The sequence below is a fragment of the Cryptotermes secundus genome, unplaced genomic scaffold (genome assembly GCF_002891405.2).
Source record: "Cryptotermes secundus unplaced genomic scaffold, Csec_1.0 scaffold505, whole genome shotgun sequence".
Lineage (NCBI taxonomy): Eukaryota > Metazoa > Arthropoda > Insecta > Blattodea > Kalotermitidae > Cryptotermes > Cryptotermes secundus.
This window is the reverse complement of record NW_019740659.1, coordinates 509,960-528,479: the sequence shown is the minus strand read 5'-3', so window position 1 is coordinate 528,479 and position 18,520 is coordinate 509,960. Positions and strand designations below refer to the sequence as shown.

Genomic DNA, 18,520 nt, shown 5'->3' with positions numbered 1-18,520 from the left:
GTGCCTTGTATAACAGGGTTTTGTTCTCCAGGGACAATTGCGAGCGTTTTCCTAGCAGCCAGTGCAGCTGTCTCTCTTTCAGCGTTAACTGTTGGCGTTTCTTAAAGTTTCAGTACTGACAGCGTCGTTAAATAACCATCGTTTTCGTCTCTTCTTCTTCGGTACTATCTCCGTTTCTTCCTTTTTCAGTTATTCCTGTCTTTCTTATATCTTTCCATTTTCTTCCTCTGGGTTTCCCTTTTGTTTATTTATTTTCCTCTCATTTTGCTGTTCTTTCTTTTCTCTTTCGTGTTTTCCCGCTCCTTTCATCAGTGGTTTGTACCTTTAATTTTTATTTATTTGTTTCGTTCTCTTTGTGCTTCTTTCTTACCTCTGTTTCTTGTTCAGTTATGTCTGTTTCTCGCATTCTTCGTTCGCTTTGCTGTCTGTACACGAACCGCCTGCACTAACGGACGGACGGACGGACGGACGCATGAGGTGTGTGCTGCATGGTCAGGTACACTAATACGTGGTATAACTGCCCAAACATGGACGAGGCGAACTGTTCAGCTATCGGGTCAGTGGGGGAACAGATTACGTCTGATGTCGCGCTCTTACCCTATCTGTCCGTGCAGATTTAATGGCGGATTGTTATGAAATTATTCACCTATGGCTGACTTGAATGTAATTAAATCAATTAGTCATGACAGTTAATTGCTATGCCACTGTGGCTTTCTGCTTGGTAACCGCGTCGTGTGCTTCCACAGCGGCACTCTCATTGGCCCTCCTGCAGACCTGTAACCAACTGGAACGCTGCAGGTGGTCCAGTGAAGTCACCTTTTGTTATTTCTTCGCATCAGGTTACTTCCTCTTACTGAACCCAACAAGTGCTAAAATTGCTCTCGTGGCAGTTTTTCTGAATTCTATGGTCAAGGAACGTTTGGAATGAAGATTTCCCTGCATTTAATCAAGTTCTTACATTTTTTGTTGTCTTTTTTCGTTTCAAATAAAGATGAGCAACTCTCTCGGCCAGAAATGGGGGCCAGAATTAACCTCGAACCAGTGGAGCCGGTATAACTGAGTCAGTATACTCAGTAAGCTACGGGCTGGACGAACGAGGAATAGGGGTTTGATTCCTGCCAGAGATTTTCTTCTACATGGTATCCAGGCCGACTGTTGAACCTACCAAACCTCCTGTCCATTGGGTACTGAGAATTTTTCTTCTGGGGTAAATAGGTCGAGGGACGAGGCTGTCCACTTGCCTCCGTNGGGGGCATGGAGCTTGCAGTGTTCACAGCGACGAAGCTTTGCGCTGTGGTACCGTCGAGTTTCTCAAGCGGGTTAACCTGCTGCCTCCAACTTCGGGATAGGAGATACCTTTCGTCTTACATCGGCGGCTACAGCTCTCAAATAGAATTTTATATATGTGTTGAACTGTCTCATCGTGCAGAAAATGTCTAGCCTACTCTGGAAAATGTATATCTTTCTGTGTGTGTTTAACAGTATACAAGGAATAGCATTTGGTGCTGGTTGTCAAGTATGGGCCATTTTGAGCCGGAAGCCTTCGTTGTAGGCCTCCATATACCGCGTTTCATCCAATTTTGTCCAGTTATTTCGAATTGTTAGCATATCGACAGTGTAACGGACGGGTAAACTGAATTCTCATATGTTTATATATTTCCTTCGTCTATTTTTCCTTTATTTTTGTGAGGCGTAGTTTCCAGTAGCATCATGGTATGAGAAACTTGGTACAGTGTGTGTGTGTGTTTAATGCCTGCTGATTCACTGTTAATTATCATATCTTACCGTCTCTTGGCCATGCGTCCTCAACCCACCGTCCATAGGCCTCACATCAATAGAGTGATTGCACGTTTGTTTGATGCTTGTTGGGTTGTGCTGTCATATCTTCCCCTGTCCTTGTGACAAGTCTCCTGCCTGCCATCCCTCCTGTTAAAACAGATCTCACAGCAGGAGAGTGATTTTTGTGTGTTTCCGCAGGTAGTGGTGGATCATCTTCTTCATCGTCTTCATCACACCACCACCACCAGCAGCAGGCCAGCCCTCACCAGCAGTTCATAACTATCCCCCTGCCAATGGCTCTTTCTGCTGCTGCTGCAGCTGCTGCCGCAAACGGGAACCACCATCACCACCATGGCGCCAGACAGGAGGCCGCAGACCTCACCAAGAGCCGAAAGTGACACAGGCTGTATGCATGGGCTTTGTGGCCTCCCGATCACCCGACTTCAACTGATGAAGGTGCTAGTAAAACCACGCACAAACACTGGAACATGTGTGTGTATTGTGACATAGTTCCTGCAGATACTGGTTGCTGAGGCAATGAAATTTGATCATTCACAGTTGGACTCGCCAGGATGGCTCTCCTCACATGTACATCCATTAAAAACAGACGATGCTGAGAGAAATAGCACAGACTTTAATGGCTGTTCTGTAGAAATTATTCTCACCCTAAATTAATAAACGACATTTGTAACGTTTCATTATACAGTCACTGTGAGTGAAGAGTGCATGTAGCTGTCTACAGTTGCTTTGAAAGCAGTCTGTCGGACCGACTAAATATGGCTGCACAAAAATGCGAATTTGTGCAGCAAGACGTTCGCATGAAGTGTTGGCAGTTCTGTGTAATTCATGGCCACACAGGGAATAGGATGGATACTCTGTAGCTACTTGTGTTCGCAGGTTCTGCAAGAACAGGTTGTCAGGCCAACTAGCAAGCTTCGCTTGGGTCACCCTTCAAACCTGAAGATGGAAGCACTAGTTCCATCTGAAGATCTACCGAACGTCAGACATTTCATCTCGTCATGTTTTGTTTGGTTCTCTGAATAATCTTTATTTTCTTAACCATCTGGTGTTGCATGTTTTCTTGCAGGTGGGAACCAGGCTCTTAAATAAAGGATGAGAATCGACCTTGAAAATATGAAGTAGCTCTGGGTATTTAGTGATGTTTATACAGTAGCTGTGTTCTTACAGTGTAGGACAGTGTCCAGGTGAGGGCAGCCAAGAGTGTGGACAGTGCCATGCCTGGACAATATGGTAGTATGGATATCCGCTGGATTGATAGTATCCAGGTTCTGCGCAGGCGGAAATACCGCTGCAGGTGACCAGAAGTTCTGCCCTTTCCAGCCCACGTATAAAATTTTGGGAAACTTTATCGCAGTTAATTACACCAGGTTTCCAGACACCGCCAGACACAGCGTTGTTGGTGTTGTGATTTGTATATCAGTTGCATTTGCATTCTGTTGTACTGCCAATTAATGACAACAGTGAGAACAAAACAGCATAAATTAATTTTTATTTAACACAAATCAACCCCCGTCCCAGAGAATTGGTTGTACGTTGTGCCACCTGCAATCATGCCGCCCCAGGCAACTGTTTGGTTCGTTTGTGTTGTTGCTCCAGCCATGGTGACATTTCTGCTGCCTGGCAGTAATGACAGCCCCTTTTGTTGACAGTAGTACCTTTATTGCGAGCGAGTCTTGACAGTATCACTCTCTGCTTGATGATGCAATAATTGTCCGTGTTGTATCATTATTGCCTGAATATAGGTATCCTCTGTGTTGACAGTATTTTTACTGCGTAGTGGTGTATTCTCAGTTGATAATATTTCTGTGTGTAAGGCCGAGAGTGTTCATAGTCTTGCCATTGTTATAAACAATTTGTAAATTCTTATGTGTTCTCTGTACAAAGGTGACCCTGTTCGGATGTAATGGAGACATCTATGGAGGACTGGTGAAAGTAACAGTGGAACACTCCACTATATAATTTCATGGCTAATTCATAACGTTTTACAAAGAAATTAGGTCTTATACAGACTGTTAATATTTAGGAATTTAATAAATAAACTCGTTTCTGGTTTTCCTGACAATTAAGTTCATGTAAAGTGGCTGTTAGATTGACTCGCGTGTGTGTGTGTTGATTTCACTTCGTCACATGACAATATGCCTACAGATACAGGGCTATATAGGCTTTAATTGCACATTTGACATGTGATAGACCATCTTTCGAGCTTAAAGACGTAGGACACACGTTAGGAATGCCAGAGTTGACTCTCAAGTGACGGACCTACAGTAATATGCTCAGTGATATCATATTCTTTGGATGTTCGCACGTTTGTATGTGTCTCTCTGTGTGAACTTTCCTCTGTTCTCGGCGTGTCCTTTCAGAGCTGCTTGCCTTGATGTCTTACCTATATGTAATGTCCTTAAACACTAACACCGGTAACCCTCGTGATGCGTGTTCAGGAGGTAGTCGCTTCAAACCTCGACCTGTACACCGGATATCCTGAGTGAAGTTTTTCGTGATATTCTCCAGTCTTTCCAAGGTAATTCCTGGATAGTACCTCTGTTAGGGCACGACCACGTGTTTCCAAATCCTCTCCAATTCCTCAGTCATCATACTACTGAATAGCATAGGGACCAGAGCATGGAAGCATTACTGAAAGGCACTGCTTTACTGAGTAGCCAGATAAATCAACACTGACGATGGTGCAGGAATTGTAGTGTGAGGAATTCTCAGCGTCACGGCATAAATTATATTTTAACCTGATGATACTAAATGATGACATGAGTGACATTTGTGAATAATATACAATTTAATGTAATGTCTGCCCGATGATGCATAAGGCGTATACATATTGATCTACTTTGAAGATAATTTATGTGAGGAGAAATTGCAACTGTAAGATTTGAGGTTTTCATGGCCGTGACAGTGAAGAATGCTGTCTTCTAGAATGTGGCGCCGTGTAGATATTGTGTACACCGACGTTTCGGAGGAACGTATCGCCTCCATCTTCAGGGTATAAAATCGAGCAGGAACCAGCGTGAATAGGTGGTTGCAGCGGATTTTTATACCCTGAAGATGGAGGCGATACGTTCCTCCGAAACGTCTGTTTACACAATATGAACACGGCGCGACATCATAGAAGACGGCATTCTTCAGAAATTGGAATTGCTTGAGTTTCTTGCTATGTCTCGACACTGCAATAATAAAAGACAGGCCTCCGTGGGAAAATGTCACTGTCCTGAAGGGGTTCAAGAGAACAAAACTGTTCCTCTGTTCTGGGATGAAACGCTGGGTAGTCCTTTGGAAGTCAGTAGACTTTTCGTACTTGGCTTACTCTTCAGCCGTCAAGAGAATGGTGACATATTCGACATGTCATCCACCAACATTGATACTTTTGTCCCCTCGCTTTGCCAGTGCATCGAAACCCGCCACTTCCTCACCTCCGTTTCCTCTTCGCCATTAGCGAAACGTTTGCCACTAAATTGTGAATCGCTTTACATGACAAACACTTCCCACCGTAAAACAGGAAATATTTCTTGGTGAATATCCTTTGCATTGAATCCTTTTGCTCACAAAAAACGCACAACAGAACGCTGCTCTTCGATAGTATACTCCTCAAGCACTGTCACACTGTCACCATTCTGACTACTAAAACCAGACTCTGAAAATGCGCATGCGCGTCTGCTACCTAGAAGCTGAGTTGTGCTGCTATCTAGTGATGCATGGAGAAAACCAATTACATGCATTACAGCTGTTTTACTTACCTTTTTGACCTGTTTACTGACTCTTCCTCGTAGAATAGAGGAGACAACTGAAAAATGTTTCTTATACTCTGCCTGAAACTGAAACATTTTTGAAGGTAGGTCATACCATGTGTAGGCAGCCTTACCGGAAGAAAAGCAGCCCTGTTTGTTCAACAGAATCTCCAGTATGGTGAGGTTTATTCCTGTCATCGTGACGGAATATAACCATTTACTAGCAACGCTCGAAATAATGGAGCTAGACACGGAATTATCCATTCGCTAGGCAACGGTTCATGCACGTTTCCGAGAACGTTTTCATGATGAGCAGTAATGGAACCCCTGGAGGCGATGATCTCTGTGAGGTTCTCTCGCGGTTATAAAATGGAGTTCATTCGTAAGAGACATCAGAAGGCAGTTCAGTAGTCTAGGTACAGACAGGCATGGCTTGTGAGCTGGCATAATTGATTATAATTGTAAAGAAGTGTCAATAAATCCAATAATCTAACCCAGAAGCCATTATTATTCGTGACGCTAACCCCGATACGTGACACTATGCTCAAAATGAGATCCAGTAACTGCCTGTCGATGACACACTGTTTCACGGGCTATCTGGTGATGACGCACACTATAGATGATTTTTCTTGTCGGAAATATTCTTTAGTGCACTTCATAATTTGTGAATTAACCTTACGGAAGAAAAGTCTTATGTGTTTCATGGGTTCATTTACAATTTTTCGGTACTCTTGTCGAATGGTAGGGTGATGGATTAACGATGAATTTCAAATGGTTTAGAAGGAAGCGATTGGGACTTAATCGAGCCACTGCCCTGGAAATTGCAGCGTCCAGATCCTTCCAAGCGCACTGTGGCTTTGGGCTTGATTCAGCCTCTAACAGAAATGAGTACCGGAAATCTATCTCCCTGGGAGTAAAGCGCGGCCGGCGCGTAAGGTCATCTATGAGCCGATTGTCTAGAAAATGTGGGACCCTCAACGTCTCACAAACCTATGGGCCTCCACGGCCTTGTACAGGGACAGCTTTACCTTTTCGACGAAATCTGTGGTATGGCGATTTTGATTGTCTTTGTGCGATCAAAATACACATAGAAGCGTCCGTAGACTAATTTCAGGTACAAACTGCAGCATTTGCCTGGAGGGACCGAGGATGAAAACCTTCCAGGATTTTGGGTCACCTGGCCGACATTGAACCTCCGGCATCTCGAATGGAGTGTTTTGAGGATTTTGATGATTTTCCTTTGCGTCATCAGATAAATTCTAGGATGATACCTTAAATTAGGCCACGACCACTTTCTTCCACGCCCTTTCCTATTAATTTTTTGCTAATAATCCTACCTTTCGGCGATATATAGTCTGAGTTCTTGGGAATGTAGTTGAATAAACCACGCATAAATAAATAAATACAATTTAAATTCACTGAGGATAAATTATTTGTTAGTTAGTATATGAAGGTTTATCCTAGTGGAAATGTGGCGCAGGAAAAGTCGGCACACTGTTACATTGAAGTGTGCCTAGCCTCATCGTATTGAACCGTGTATATCCGGTTCACAACACCGACGCTGTCTTCCGGTGTCCAAACGCCCCTCCCCATTCATACAATGCCCAAAATCCCAGATATCCTAGTCCTGACTGCTCTCTGTACTCCATGCCAAATTCTTGGCTTTCCTTCATCCATAGGTGCCCACTTCTTACCAACATGTCAGCATAATCGTTCCTTTCCTGTAGATTTTATAGAATATGGCGTATCGCGCACTCTTATAATTTCTCTCATTTTCATATGCCAAATTTTGCTTCTCCTACACGTATCCACAGCCGGTCACGGTAGCCGAGCGGTCTAAGGCATGTACTGTCTTCGCTCGCTTGGAAACCGGAATCGTGGGTTCGAATCCCACTCAGGGCATGGATGTTTAGTTTGTGTGTGCGCGTTTTTCTGTGTTTGTGTACCAGTAGAGGCCTTGCGACGAGCTGATCACCCGCCCAAGGAGTTCTACCGAATGTGTAAGGTCTAGAAAAACCGAAGTGAACGGAGAAGTTCATGGAGGTAGGCCTAGGCCTACGTACCCGCCGATCTCTACACAAAGTCCATTTCAGTAGCCACGAATAAGGACGAAACGAGATATCGATATGCAGATCTGTGTCATGATAAAGCAGTAGTGGAACCCTAATTCCGGCGGCGAAGTATGTCAAGGGTGTTGCTAGTCCACTGTGCACTGACCCTTAAGGGACATGTCAGAGATCACATTATTCCGAGTGGATTTCTCGTCTTGTTGATGCGTGAAATGTTTTGAACCAAGTGATCTCAATAGATTTCATCAAAGCATATCGTATTGCATTGCGCAAATGCACCTATATACTCATTTCGTTGTTCGTTCAAACTGGGCACTCACACAAGTTTTTAAGAAGCTCTTCTAAATAAATAATTTGGCATATAGTGAGCGCTGAGGACAGAGAGACCATTGTTCCCAGATCCACCTATCGGCAGAATTTTTTTGTTTATTGCTAGTGGGGTGGGACTAAGTCCCTTGTACTGCGGCCATTTCTGGCCTATTGTACCAGCCCCAGATGATACGTGAGGGTGATTGTCGAGCAGTTGGTGGAATGAAGATTGGCAGGGGAAACCGAAGTACTCGAAGAAAATCTTCCCCAGCGCCACTTTGTCCACCACAAATCCCATTTGATCAGACCCGGGCCGCCGCGGTGGGAAGCCAGCGACTAACCGCTTGAGCTATGGCGTTGCCGATATCGGCAGAATTAGTATTGCTAGCAACCAGTGAACGCAGTGCCCTATCGGCGCGTTGTCTTACTGTAATCTCGTGCAACATCTTAACAATTTCCTTGTATAGACAAGTTACAAAATGTGAGATTTGACGTTATCGCTGCTGTAACCTTAAAGATTCCCTCCTCCTGTGGTGTCAAGCCGTATGGTCTGGTAGATATGAGCCAAGGATTCCTGCTGGTTCCATCCTCAGGATAGAAGTATCGGTAAATACCAGACTATACAGTGTCACATCCCAGAAGACAGTAATCTTCATAGTCTCCGCTGTGATAACCTGAAAACTCAAGAGTATGTTGGCTGTAATTTTACTTCTAGGATCATATGTAAAACGTACCTGATGGAGCTGCAGAGAAGTTAGCAAATGTACAGTTGTAAGATTTGAGGCTTTCAAGGCGGTGACTGAAGAAAGCAGTCTTTTGGGACTGAGTCTGCTTTTACCGGTTCTCACGGTCTCTTCGCTTGCAGATTTCTTATATTTTTTCTTCTACCCTGAAGATGGAGGCGATACGTTCCTCCGAAACGTCGGTTAACACCACATATACACGGTGCCAAATCCCAAAAGACTGCTTTCTTCAAATGTACAGTTGGTTGAAGCACTATGCTACAAGCAGGAATATCGCGGGTTCATTTCCCGATGAAGTCATTGTTTTTTCGATTGACCCAATTCTTCTAGCCCCACTATGGCCTTGGAGTCGGTTCAGCCTTTAACAGAAATGAATACCAAGAATCTTCCTGGGTGGCAAAGGGCGGCCGGCCGGCGAGTAAGGCCGACAGCATCACCGTCATCCGTGAACCGATTGTCTAGAAAATGTGGGAGCCTCGACGTCTCACAACCCTATGGGCTTCCACTGTGTTACAAGGAGAGCTTTATTTTTTAACCTGACGAACGACGTAGCAGTTCTGGTGCCTTCCTTCGCTTCTGTGTAATTGTCTCAAGTTCTTTAAACTTACAGAGAAATTGGCAACCGAACAAGTATGATCGATCGTTAACGCTTCTCACATGTTTTTTTGAGGTGCTGGGTTCGAATCTCGGCCAGCATATTACACTCACTGAGTTTTTGTGGTTTTCCTCAGTTCCTGCAGACGTCCTGGAGTGTTGTAGGATTTCAGGTTCTCACAGTGGTGGCTTCTGGGATATACGTAACTCCGTGCAGTTCAATGGACGTGAACCCCAGAGCTCTGCTTGCCACATGTCTTCACACTGGTTTCTTGCTTGGCTTATTCTTCGAACATAAAGATGTAGGCGACATGTTCCTCCGAAACGTTGGTTGACTTTCAATGGATTACACTTACTTATATCCCAGAAGACAGAACTCTCCACACTGTAATATTAGCTCAAATAGGCCACGGCCTCTTCCTTTCACGTCATTTCCAAGTCATTCATTCATTCACTAAAATCCTCTAAAGGTTTATGTCAGTGGCCTGTTCATTAAATACCTCCACTCCGCTATACGTCTTCATGGCGTGGTGCTCAATTAAGCACAGGGCAACTTTACCTTAGCCTTTACCAAAAAATGTGCATTTAAAGTACACGATGTTTCGGAAGTGGGGGGAAGGATCCTAAGATCCGACCATGCATAGGGGTCACCAGAGCCTAGTCTGTGTAAAGATGTCTGTCATCTGAAAGAGAAATTAACATCAAGATATGAGACGGTTCACGTTTCAGCCCGCATGTGGATTATACCGATACGTGAATGATAATATTCAGTGGGAATTTCTGACTATTTGGAAATATGACTTTGTTGTTTATCGGTGATACCAGTTCCTTCGGTTCACCTTGATATGGGCTGCTGCAATCTTGAATTTCGCCTCCCTGTTCTGCTGTGGATTACGTAACGATGCTGTCAATATCAAGATTAAATAGCGTCGGATGATAGATGGAGGGTATATTGGAAAGGATTTGGAAGGAAGCGGTTGTCGCCTTCCCGGAATTTGTTTGGGGAACTGAGGAACATGCGAAAAGTCTCAGTTGGTGATAGCCGGTGTCAAGACCTTGATTCGAACCGAGCATATCCCGAAAACAAGCTTAGAGTGTTGCCTCTAGACCAGCCTTGTCGGCCCTTTTGTTGTCTCTTGTGTGTGTGTGTGTTCATAAAGTGTGATAGTATTGTGCTCTCAAAATTGTATAACTTCTTCCAGAGTGGAAACCAGAAGTAATTTTTGCTTCAAGAAGCCCACTTGCTTGGTGCTAACTTAAATGAAAGCAGTGGCGTCATTTCTAGGGACCGGATTTTTATGCCCTAATAATCCCTTAAATATGTAAAAACTTCCGAAATATGCATTAAAATATGCACATAAAAATTTACACCAAATATTAAAATTGATTTTACATTATTTTAAGACTAACATATCAATATTTAAGTTCATTTTATGTAATCACTGAATGATTCATTTGCAACGCGTTTACATTTGGTTCTGGCGGAAGTGGAACGCTCGGTGCTACTGCTTTAAAGGCTTCTTTTCTGTATGGCGCTTTAACAAATACCTTCTTCACAGAAGACACCAACTTGTCAACATGCGAAAAATTTGCGCGAATTGTTTCTGCAACACGGTGCAACCCATGGGCAAGGCAAGTCAAATGTGTCATATTTGGAAATATAACTTTAAGAGCAGTACCGGCTTTCATCATATAACTTGCGGCATCCGTCACAAAGAGCAATACGCGCTCATACTGAATGCCATTCGGCCATAGTAAATTCATGGAATTGATAAAAAATTCGGAAACTGCGGAGCTATTTGTGGTTTCAAATTACTCTACCGCAAGAAGATATGGAGTAGATTGTTCATTCTTATTAAGGGATCCAACTGTACAATTTGCAATAAACCGTCCCTCACAATCTTGTGTTTCGTCGATTGATACCCAAACAAAATATCTTGAATCTTATCTCTAATGCTATCAGTTGTAAGATCGTAACACTACTTCACGTAATTTCTGCGCACAGTAGATTCATCTGGCACTTTGCACTGTGTATACTTCTCTATGAAGTTTCTTAGAGTAGGATCGGTTAGTTTCCACAGCGGAATATCTGCCGCTAAAAAGGCTTCGCATAAATCAAAGGAAAACTGCGAAAAACTATTATTAGAAAATTCACTAAGCAATTTTTGAACAGGCGCACTTTTCGTGGATTTAATTTTAATATTCTCTTTGTGTATATTAGTGTTCAAATGCTGAAGCACTTGAAAGCGTTTTTCACAACCAACTGTTTTCTCACACTCTCGGCAATAAAGAATTTCGTTATTCGTACTTATCATCTCTCCTTCGAACTCCCGCTGATACATCTGTAATTTAGTTTTCTGACCTACTTTCACTTTCGACATGACTACAGAAAGCTAAACAAACTTAACTACAGACTAGTCACCACTAATGTGAATGGCCCCAGCTTCAACTGAAGAAGCGTAACGAACTTCATGGAGACTTCGGAAATAAATAAGTGAAGTCCCTTATCGGTTGAATAGTATTACGTTGATAGCTGCTACATGTGGACGCTTCCGACTAATCTCTTCGCAGCCAATTTGATGGTACGCGGACGAGGCAAGTTACGAGTACAGGGATCGAGGTTGAATCGTATTATATTGATAGCGGCTACATATGAACGCTTCCGACTGTCTCTTCGCGGCCACTTTGATGATACGCGGATGAGGCAAGTTACGAGTAGAGGGATCGGGGAAGTCCCGTCCTGGGTATTGCATCAGAAACATGAATCATGACGAAATGTTGAGTCAAATATGCAACATATTCTAACGCGGAAAAGAAAAATTGTATACACACGACCATAATTAAAAACATAAAATTAAAAAAAATATATATGATAAACATTTTAAAATGGAAATATGCAGTATAAATAGATATCTTCGAAAATATGATGCTTATTCATAAAACATGCAAAATATGCATTTATATGCACCATCAAATCATGTCCAAAATTTAAGAAATGAAGTAATTCATACATATATCCAAACGAGCATACTTTCTGGTTGCAAGAAAGAAATATGCATTTGCATTAAAATCCGGTCCCTAGTCATTTCATATTCACCGTAAAGCCTTGATTCTCTCCTGTTATGCAGTGTGATAATACTTGCAGATAACAGGAAAAATAAGAATTACACAATCATATGACAGTTACTATATGTCAATTGTCACCACACACAATAGTTACCATAGCCAAATGGTTATTGCAATCTGTTGTTAGGACCCGTGAAAGACTACAACATGTGATGGTTATCATATGTGATTAGTTATTATGCATCTTTGGTTATGGGATATGAATGATTACCATATTGAATGGCTGTCTTATCTGCATGTCTAAGACATGTGAATGGTTGTTACTTCTGTGTATGTAAGACGTGTGAATGGTTGTTACTTCTGTATGTGTAAGACGTGTGAATGGTTGTTGCTTCTGTGTGTGTAAGACATATGACTGGTTGGTATATCTTTATGTGTAAGACATGTGAATGGTTGTTACTTCTGTATGTGTAAGACGTGTGAACGGTTGTTACTTCTGTATGTGTAAGACGTGTGAATGGTTGTTAATTCTGTATGTGTAAGACCTGTGAATGGTTGTTACTTCTGTGTGTGTAAGACATATGAATGGTTGGTATATCTTTATGTGTAAGACATGTGAATGGTTGTTAGTTCTGTATGTGTAAGACATGTGAAGGTTGTTACTTCTGTATATGTAAGTCGTGTGAACGGTTGTTATATCTGCATATGTAAGACATGTGAATGATTGTTACTTCTGTATATGTAAGACATGTGAATGGTTGTTACTTCTGTACATGTAAGACATGTGAATGGTTGTTACTTCTGTATGTGTAAGATGTGTGAACGGTTGTTATATCTGTATATGTAATACATGTGAATGGTTGTTACTTCTGTGTGTGTAAGACATGTGAATGGTTGTTACTTCTGTATGTGTAAGACGTGTGAACGGTTGTTATATCTGTATATGTAAGACATGTGAATGGTTGTTACTTCTGTATGTGTAAAACATGTGAATAGTTGTTACTTCTGTATGTGTAAGACATGTGAATGGTTGTTACTTCTGTATGTGTAAGACATGTGAATGGTTGTTACTTCTGTATGTGTAAGACATGTGAATGGTTGTTACTTCTGTATGTGTAAGACATGGGAATGGTTGTCTTATGTGTGTGTGACTGTGTGTGTGTGTGTAAGATGTGTGAATGGTTATCATGCTACTATGATTATCACATGTTAATGGTTAGTGTGTCACTATAGTTTGAATTGTTCCCGTATGTTATCATACATCTTTGGTTATGACATATGAATGGTTACCATATTGAATGACTATTGTATCTTTATGGGTAAGACATATGAATGATTATAACATGTGATGGTGATTATATTGAACATTTACTGTGAATGCTTACAAATGTAATTCATGGTTAACCATATGTAAATATATTTTTACACCATCAAATGAGAGGCATGTATTATTTCTTTATTTTCTTGTGGTGGAATATTTTGTAGATAGTAACCAGCCTGTTCAACAATTTAGGTCTTCAAATGTATTTTGTTGTGTATAACTCAACATGTAAATAGTTTTATTTATACTTGTAAGTGCCATAAATAAACGTTTGTTATGAATTTTGTTAAACACAAAGTTCTGACCTTCAGACCGTCTCATGTGCATTAGAAACATCTAACGAGAAGAAGCCTGTAAGTGTGCGATCCTAGTCAAGAACTCGGTATCACAGTGTACTGTACTGAAGCATCTTGTTGCACTGTGCATTCCAGTTGTAAGATTCTCACTTCGCCGTCTCTGTGCAGACCTGCCCTTGTATTGAATTCACACGTCAGGCCTCGTTGTCTCTTCATATTATTTATCTAACACTACATGTTTCGGTCTACCTGGCCGTCATCAGGTGTATAAGAGTTTAGATGAAAACAGCTGCTCTGTTGTTATGCACTTGTATTTTCCATTCACAAATAATGTAAAATGCTTATAAAGTCTTTTATAGTTTATTTTTTATCGTAGTTACGTTTGTTTGCACACGTTAATTATCATGGTTGTGGTGTATATCTGTAATATGGAATAATGGGTTATGTTAATGGTTTATTTAAGTGATGTATATACTATATGCCGGTCACGGTAGCCGAGCGGTCTAAGGCATGCACTGTCTTTGCTCGCTTGGAAACCGGGATCGTGGGTTCGAATCCCACTCAGGGCATGGATGTTTAGTTTGTATGTGTGCGTTTTTCTGTGTTTATGTACAGGTAGAGGCCTTGCGACGAGCTGATGACCCGCGCAAGGAGTCCTATCGAATGTGTAAGATCTAGAAAAACCGAAGGTGAACGGAGAAGTTCATGGAGGTAGGCCTAGGCCCACTGGAGCTGTAGTGCCAAGGGGAAAAAAATATATTAGTACATACCGTTATTCTGTCTCTGTGATTGTAGTGTTACATATTTTGGTGTGTTGATGCTTTTCCGTTGTGTTTCCTATAGCATTTTGGTTGTTGTTTCATGCAGTGGTGCGGCAGTTTTCGTCTAAACACACACCTGATGATGGCCAGTGAGGCCGAGACATGCATTGTTAAATAAATAACAAGAATTCAATATATGGACGGAGACGCACATACGGTGATTGATGAATGGCGAATTAGAAATGATTGGGAAGGAAATGGGCGTGGCATAATCGAGGTACTATCCCAGAACTTAACCTAGAGAGACTGGGGATTGCGATAATCTCAGTTGGATTAAGCAGTGACCTGGCCAAGATTCGAACCGAGCTGCTCCCCAATATGAGGCTACAGCATTGCCGTTATGCCAACCCTATCGATCTTTTTCTACTGATGATTTACTGTGTGAGTAATGCCACAGTGAATGCTGAGGCATGTTAAATCTGGCACGCTGCTGGCGCATTGACAAACATCTGTTGTAATGCCATGATGGTGACGACTCGGTTTTGAGGTTATGTCACGTAAAGAATTGGAAATCCTTCATTTGTCGGATTGCAGTAAATCTAATTTCTAAACCTATTCTAGTCTTCCTATCGTCATGCCTCATTATCTTTGTTTCGCTACAACATGATTTATGTATCGTCCAAAGACTTGATAAATGTAAACGACAAATTGAATACAAACGGAAGGAAGCAATTGGAACTTAACGTACTATTGAATCACTGTATTGTTCCTGTTACATCTGTATCAACATTCCTAGAGGATGGCATGCGTTACGGTAGTTGATGCACTACGCTACAAACCGAAAGGTTGCGGGTCCCGTTCCCGATGGGGTCATTGAAATTTTCAATTGACCTAATCCTTCCTGTGGCCCTGGGGTCGACTCAGCCTCTAACAGAAATGAGTACCAGGAATATTCCTGGGGCGTAAACGGCGGCCGGCGCGTAAGGCTGACAACCTTTCCACCATCTGTGAGCCGATTGTCTACAAAATGTGGGAGCCTCGACGTCTCACAACCCTATGTGCCTCCACGGCCTGTTACAGGGATAGATGTATCTTTTTTAGGATTTAAAGAGGCCGGGTCATAGCTCAGGCGCCTAGTTGCCGGCTTCTGACCGTGAGGTCCTGAGTTCCATACCAGGCGATGCATATGGGATTTGTGGTGGACAGACTGACACTCGGACGGTTCTTTTCTTCGAGTGTTTTATTTCCTGCGAATCATTATTCGACGGGTGCTGCATACTCCTCTGTCGACCGGGGCTGGTACAGTAGGACCACAAGAGACTGCTTCACCCCACCGCAAGAATAAGAAATACTTGAAGCCATTTCTGTATTTATGGCTTTGAATGTTATTAGTTTATTTAGCTTACGTCATTTTTTCATAAATGTATTTGTTATTCGGAAGAACAAATCGCCACCATCATAAAGGTCGAAGAATAAAACAAGCAGAGAAAATTGTTACTTGATTGCTTGGCGCACTCTTCTCCGAAGATTGAGGCAGCTGTTTGCTTCGAAACTCCAGAAAACTACCAGAATATACGGCTTCACATCACAGAAGACAGCACTCTTCACCATCACCCCTGTAAGAACGTCGTCTCACTAACCCATTACAGTGATAATCATGGCGGTATATGGTAGTTTCATCAATCTGTACGTTTAATTTCGGATTGGATGGATTGGATTGATCTGGCTCGGGATAGGGACCAGTGGAGCGCTCTTGTGAACACGGTAATTTAGACTGTATATATAATAATAAATCTGGAATAACAAATGTGCTTTTGTGTAAAGAAAATTTCTAAAGAACCTCGAACGAGCGGGATAGCATAGCAGTATCGTTGTAAACTTTATGTGGAAGATGCTCGGTTCGAATTTCGGTCAGAACACCTGCTATTATGAGACTTCGCGGGTTTCCTCAGTCAATTTGGGGCATAATTCCGTTATATTCCTTTTAGGCCATGACCACTTCCTTCTAAATTCGTTCTGATTCATCATTCATGTGTCACCATTCTACGCTGTCTCGTGTAGATGCCGACAGCGCCGTAAAATAGCCCGCAAAAGGAAATTTTCGGACAGCTGTTGTCGAAACCCTAGGCTTCCCTCCACTCGAGAGCAGTGACAGCAGGCCATTTTCTCAGTCTCACACAAATTATCTGTTCGCCATTACTCTTGCCTGGTGTACATGTGTCGAATAACAATAACAAATGAAGATAGAGCAGCGCTCTCTGACGTTGACAAATATGTCCAAATGTGGAAACTAGTTGCGACCTGAGAGACAGTGTGTCTGCTAGCGGCAAGTCTGGGAATGCCTGCACAAATAAGGTTCATTCTCGCGATGTCAGGGCGACCATACCCGGACAGTTTATTATTTCAAGTTTGTTTTTTGCAGTTGCAGTATTGTATTACAGCGCATTGTTTTGTTAATGTTGTCTCGTTTCTGGTAAGTAAACTGCGGTTCATGATGAAATTTCTGTATCTGTTTTCAATGTCTCCATGTATGTTCCTCTGGCGTTTCTAAATTCTGAGGGGTTCAGTCGGCTGGAGCTTGAAATTGACCGCTCGCTACCGTTTCATGCTAAGGTCTCTGATGTTTAAATTGTTATTTTCATTTTGTTTGAAGTTTCAAGCTTCATAAGGTATATTTTAAGGCATAAATGTGCTAAATGCCGTCAAGTGGCTAAGTACGTTCTGTAGATAACTGGTAGCACGACCGCAAGGTTCAAACGCCGCTAATAGCAAAGCCCCCCACTGGACACTATCCTGAGCCAGTTCCATCCACCTCCCATCCTCAACCTATTTTCCTAAGATCAATCTTACTAATTGACTTTCTGATGGCAGAACCAGAAGGTTCAACACCGCTAATAGCAAAGCCCCCCACTGGACACTATCCTGAGCCAGTTCCATCCACCTCCCATCCTCAACCTATTTTCCTAAGATCAATCTTACTAATTGACTTTCTGATGGCAGAACCAGAAGGTTCAACACCGCTAATAGCAAAGCCCGCCACTGGACAAGATCCTGAGCCAGTTCCATCCACCTCCCATCCTCACAACCTGTTTCCCTAAGATCAATCTTACTAATTAAGCAGAACTCGAAGGTTCAACGCCGCTACTAACAAAGCCCGTCACTGGACACGATCCTCAGCCAGTTTCATCCACCTCCCATCCTCACAACCTCTTTCCCTAAGATCCATCTTACTAATTAAGCAGAACTCGAAGGTTCAACACCGCTAATACGAAAGCCCGCCAGTGGGCACAGAATTGGTATGACAAAGTCACCCTCTCGCCCTAATTAACTCATTAACTCTTTGTGTCGCAGAGATCCTTGGGTTAGTCATATTTGCAGTTCAGTGGCACACACTTCAGAAGCCAGAGTCCGTGCTTGCCGTATAAGGCTTCATATTTCCAACACAAGAGTTACTGCAGGCTGGCGGAGTCAGACATGTGACATTCCTGCGCTGTCTGCACAGCCCACAGGTCTCCCAGTGATGACATGCACCAAACTACACGGCGTCACATGGCAGAAGACTCTAGTCTTCATATTCGGCACTGTTAGAACCCCAAATCTCGTGGAAATATGTAATTCGGAAATTGATATGCACGTATGTGAACCAGGGTGTAGGCACTCTTGTCCCGCCCAGCACCGGCGCCTCAGGAGAGCCCCTTTCTGCCTTCAGGAACTCCAAATTATTAATTTTGTGTTCTACGTGCCATTTCTTATTTGTCGATTTTCTGATGCCATTCGGGGTCCACGTCTTACCTGTTCCTTTCTCCACTTTTTTTTATTGCTAGTGG

The 18,520-nt window shown here is 42.5% G+C and overlaps 1 protein-coding gene across 2 annotated transcripts in view; it reads left to right on the top strand.

The window, feature by feature from the left end:
* LOC111872454 (serum response factor homolog) overlaps positions 1 to 5,993 on the top strand; it is a 105,869-nt gene extending 99,876 nt beyond the window's left edge. For both annotated transcript variants that reach the window (XM_023866392.2, XM_023866391.2), the window contains one exon: positions 1,978 to 5,993. In XM_023866392.2, coding sequence (XP_023722160.1) covers positions 1,978 to 2,177 — 200 coding nt within the window. In that variant the 3' untranslated portion in view covers positions 2,178 to 5,993. The remainder of the gene's footprint in view (positions 1 to 1,977) is intronic.
* The last annotated feature ends 12,527 nt before the right edge of the window (positions 5,994 to 18,520 follow it).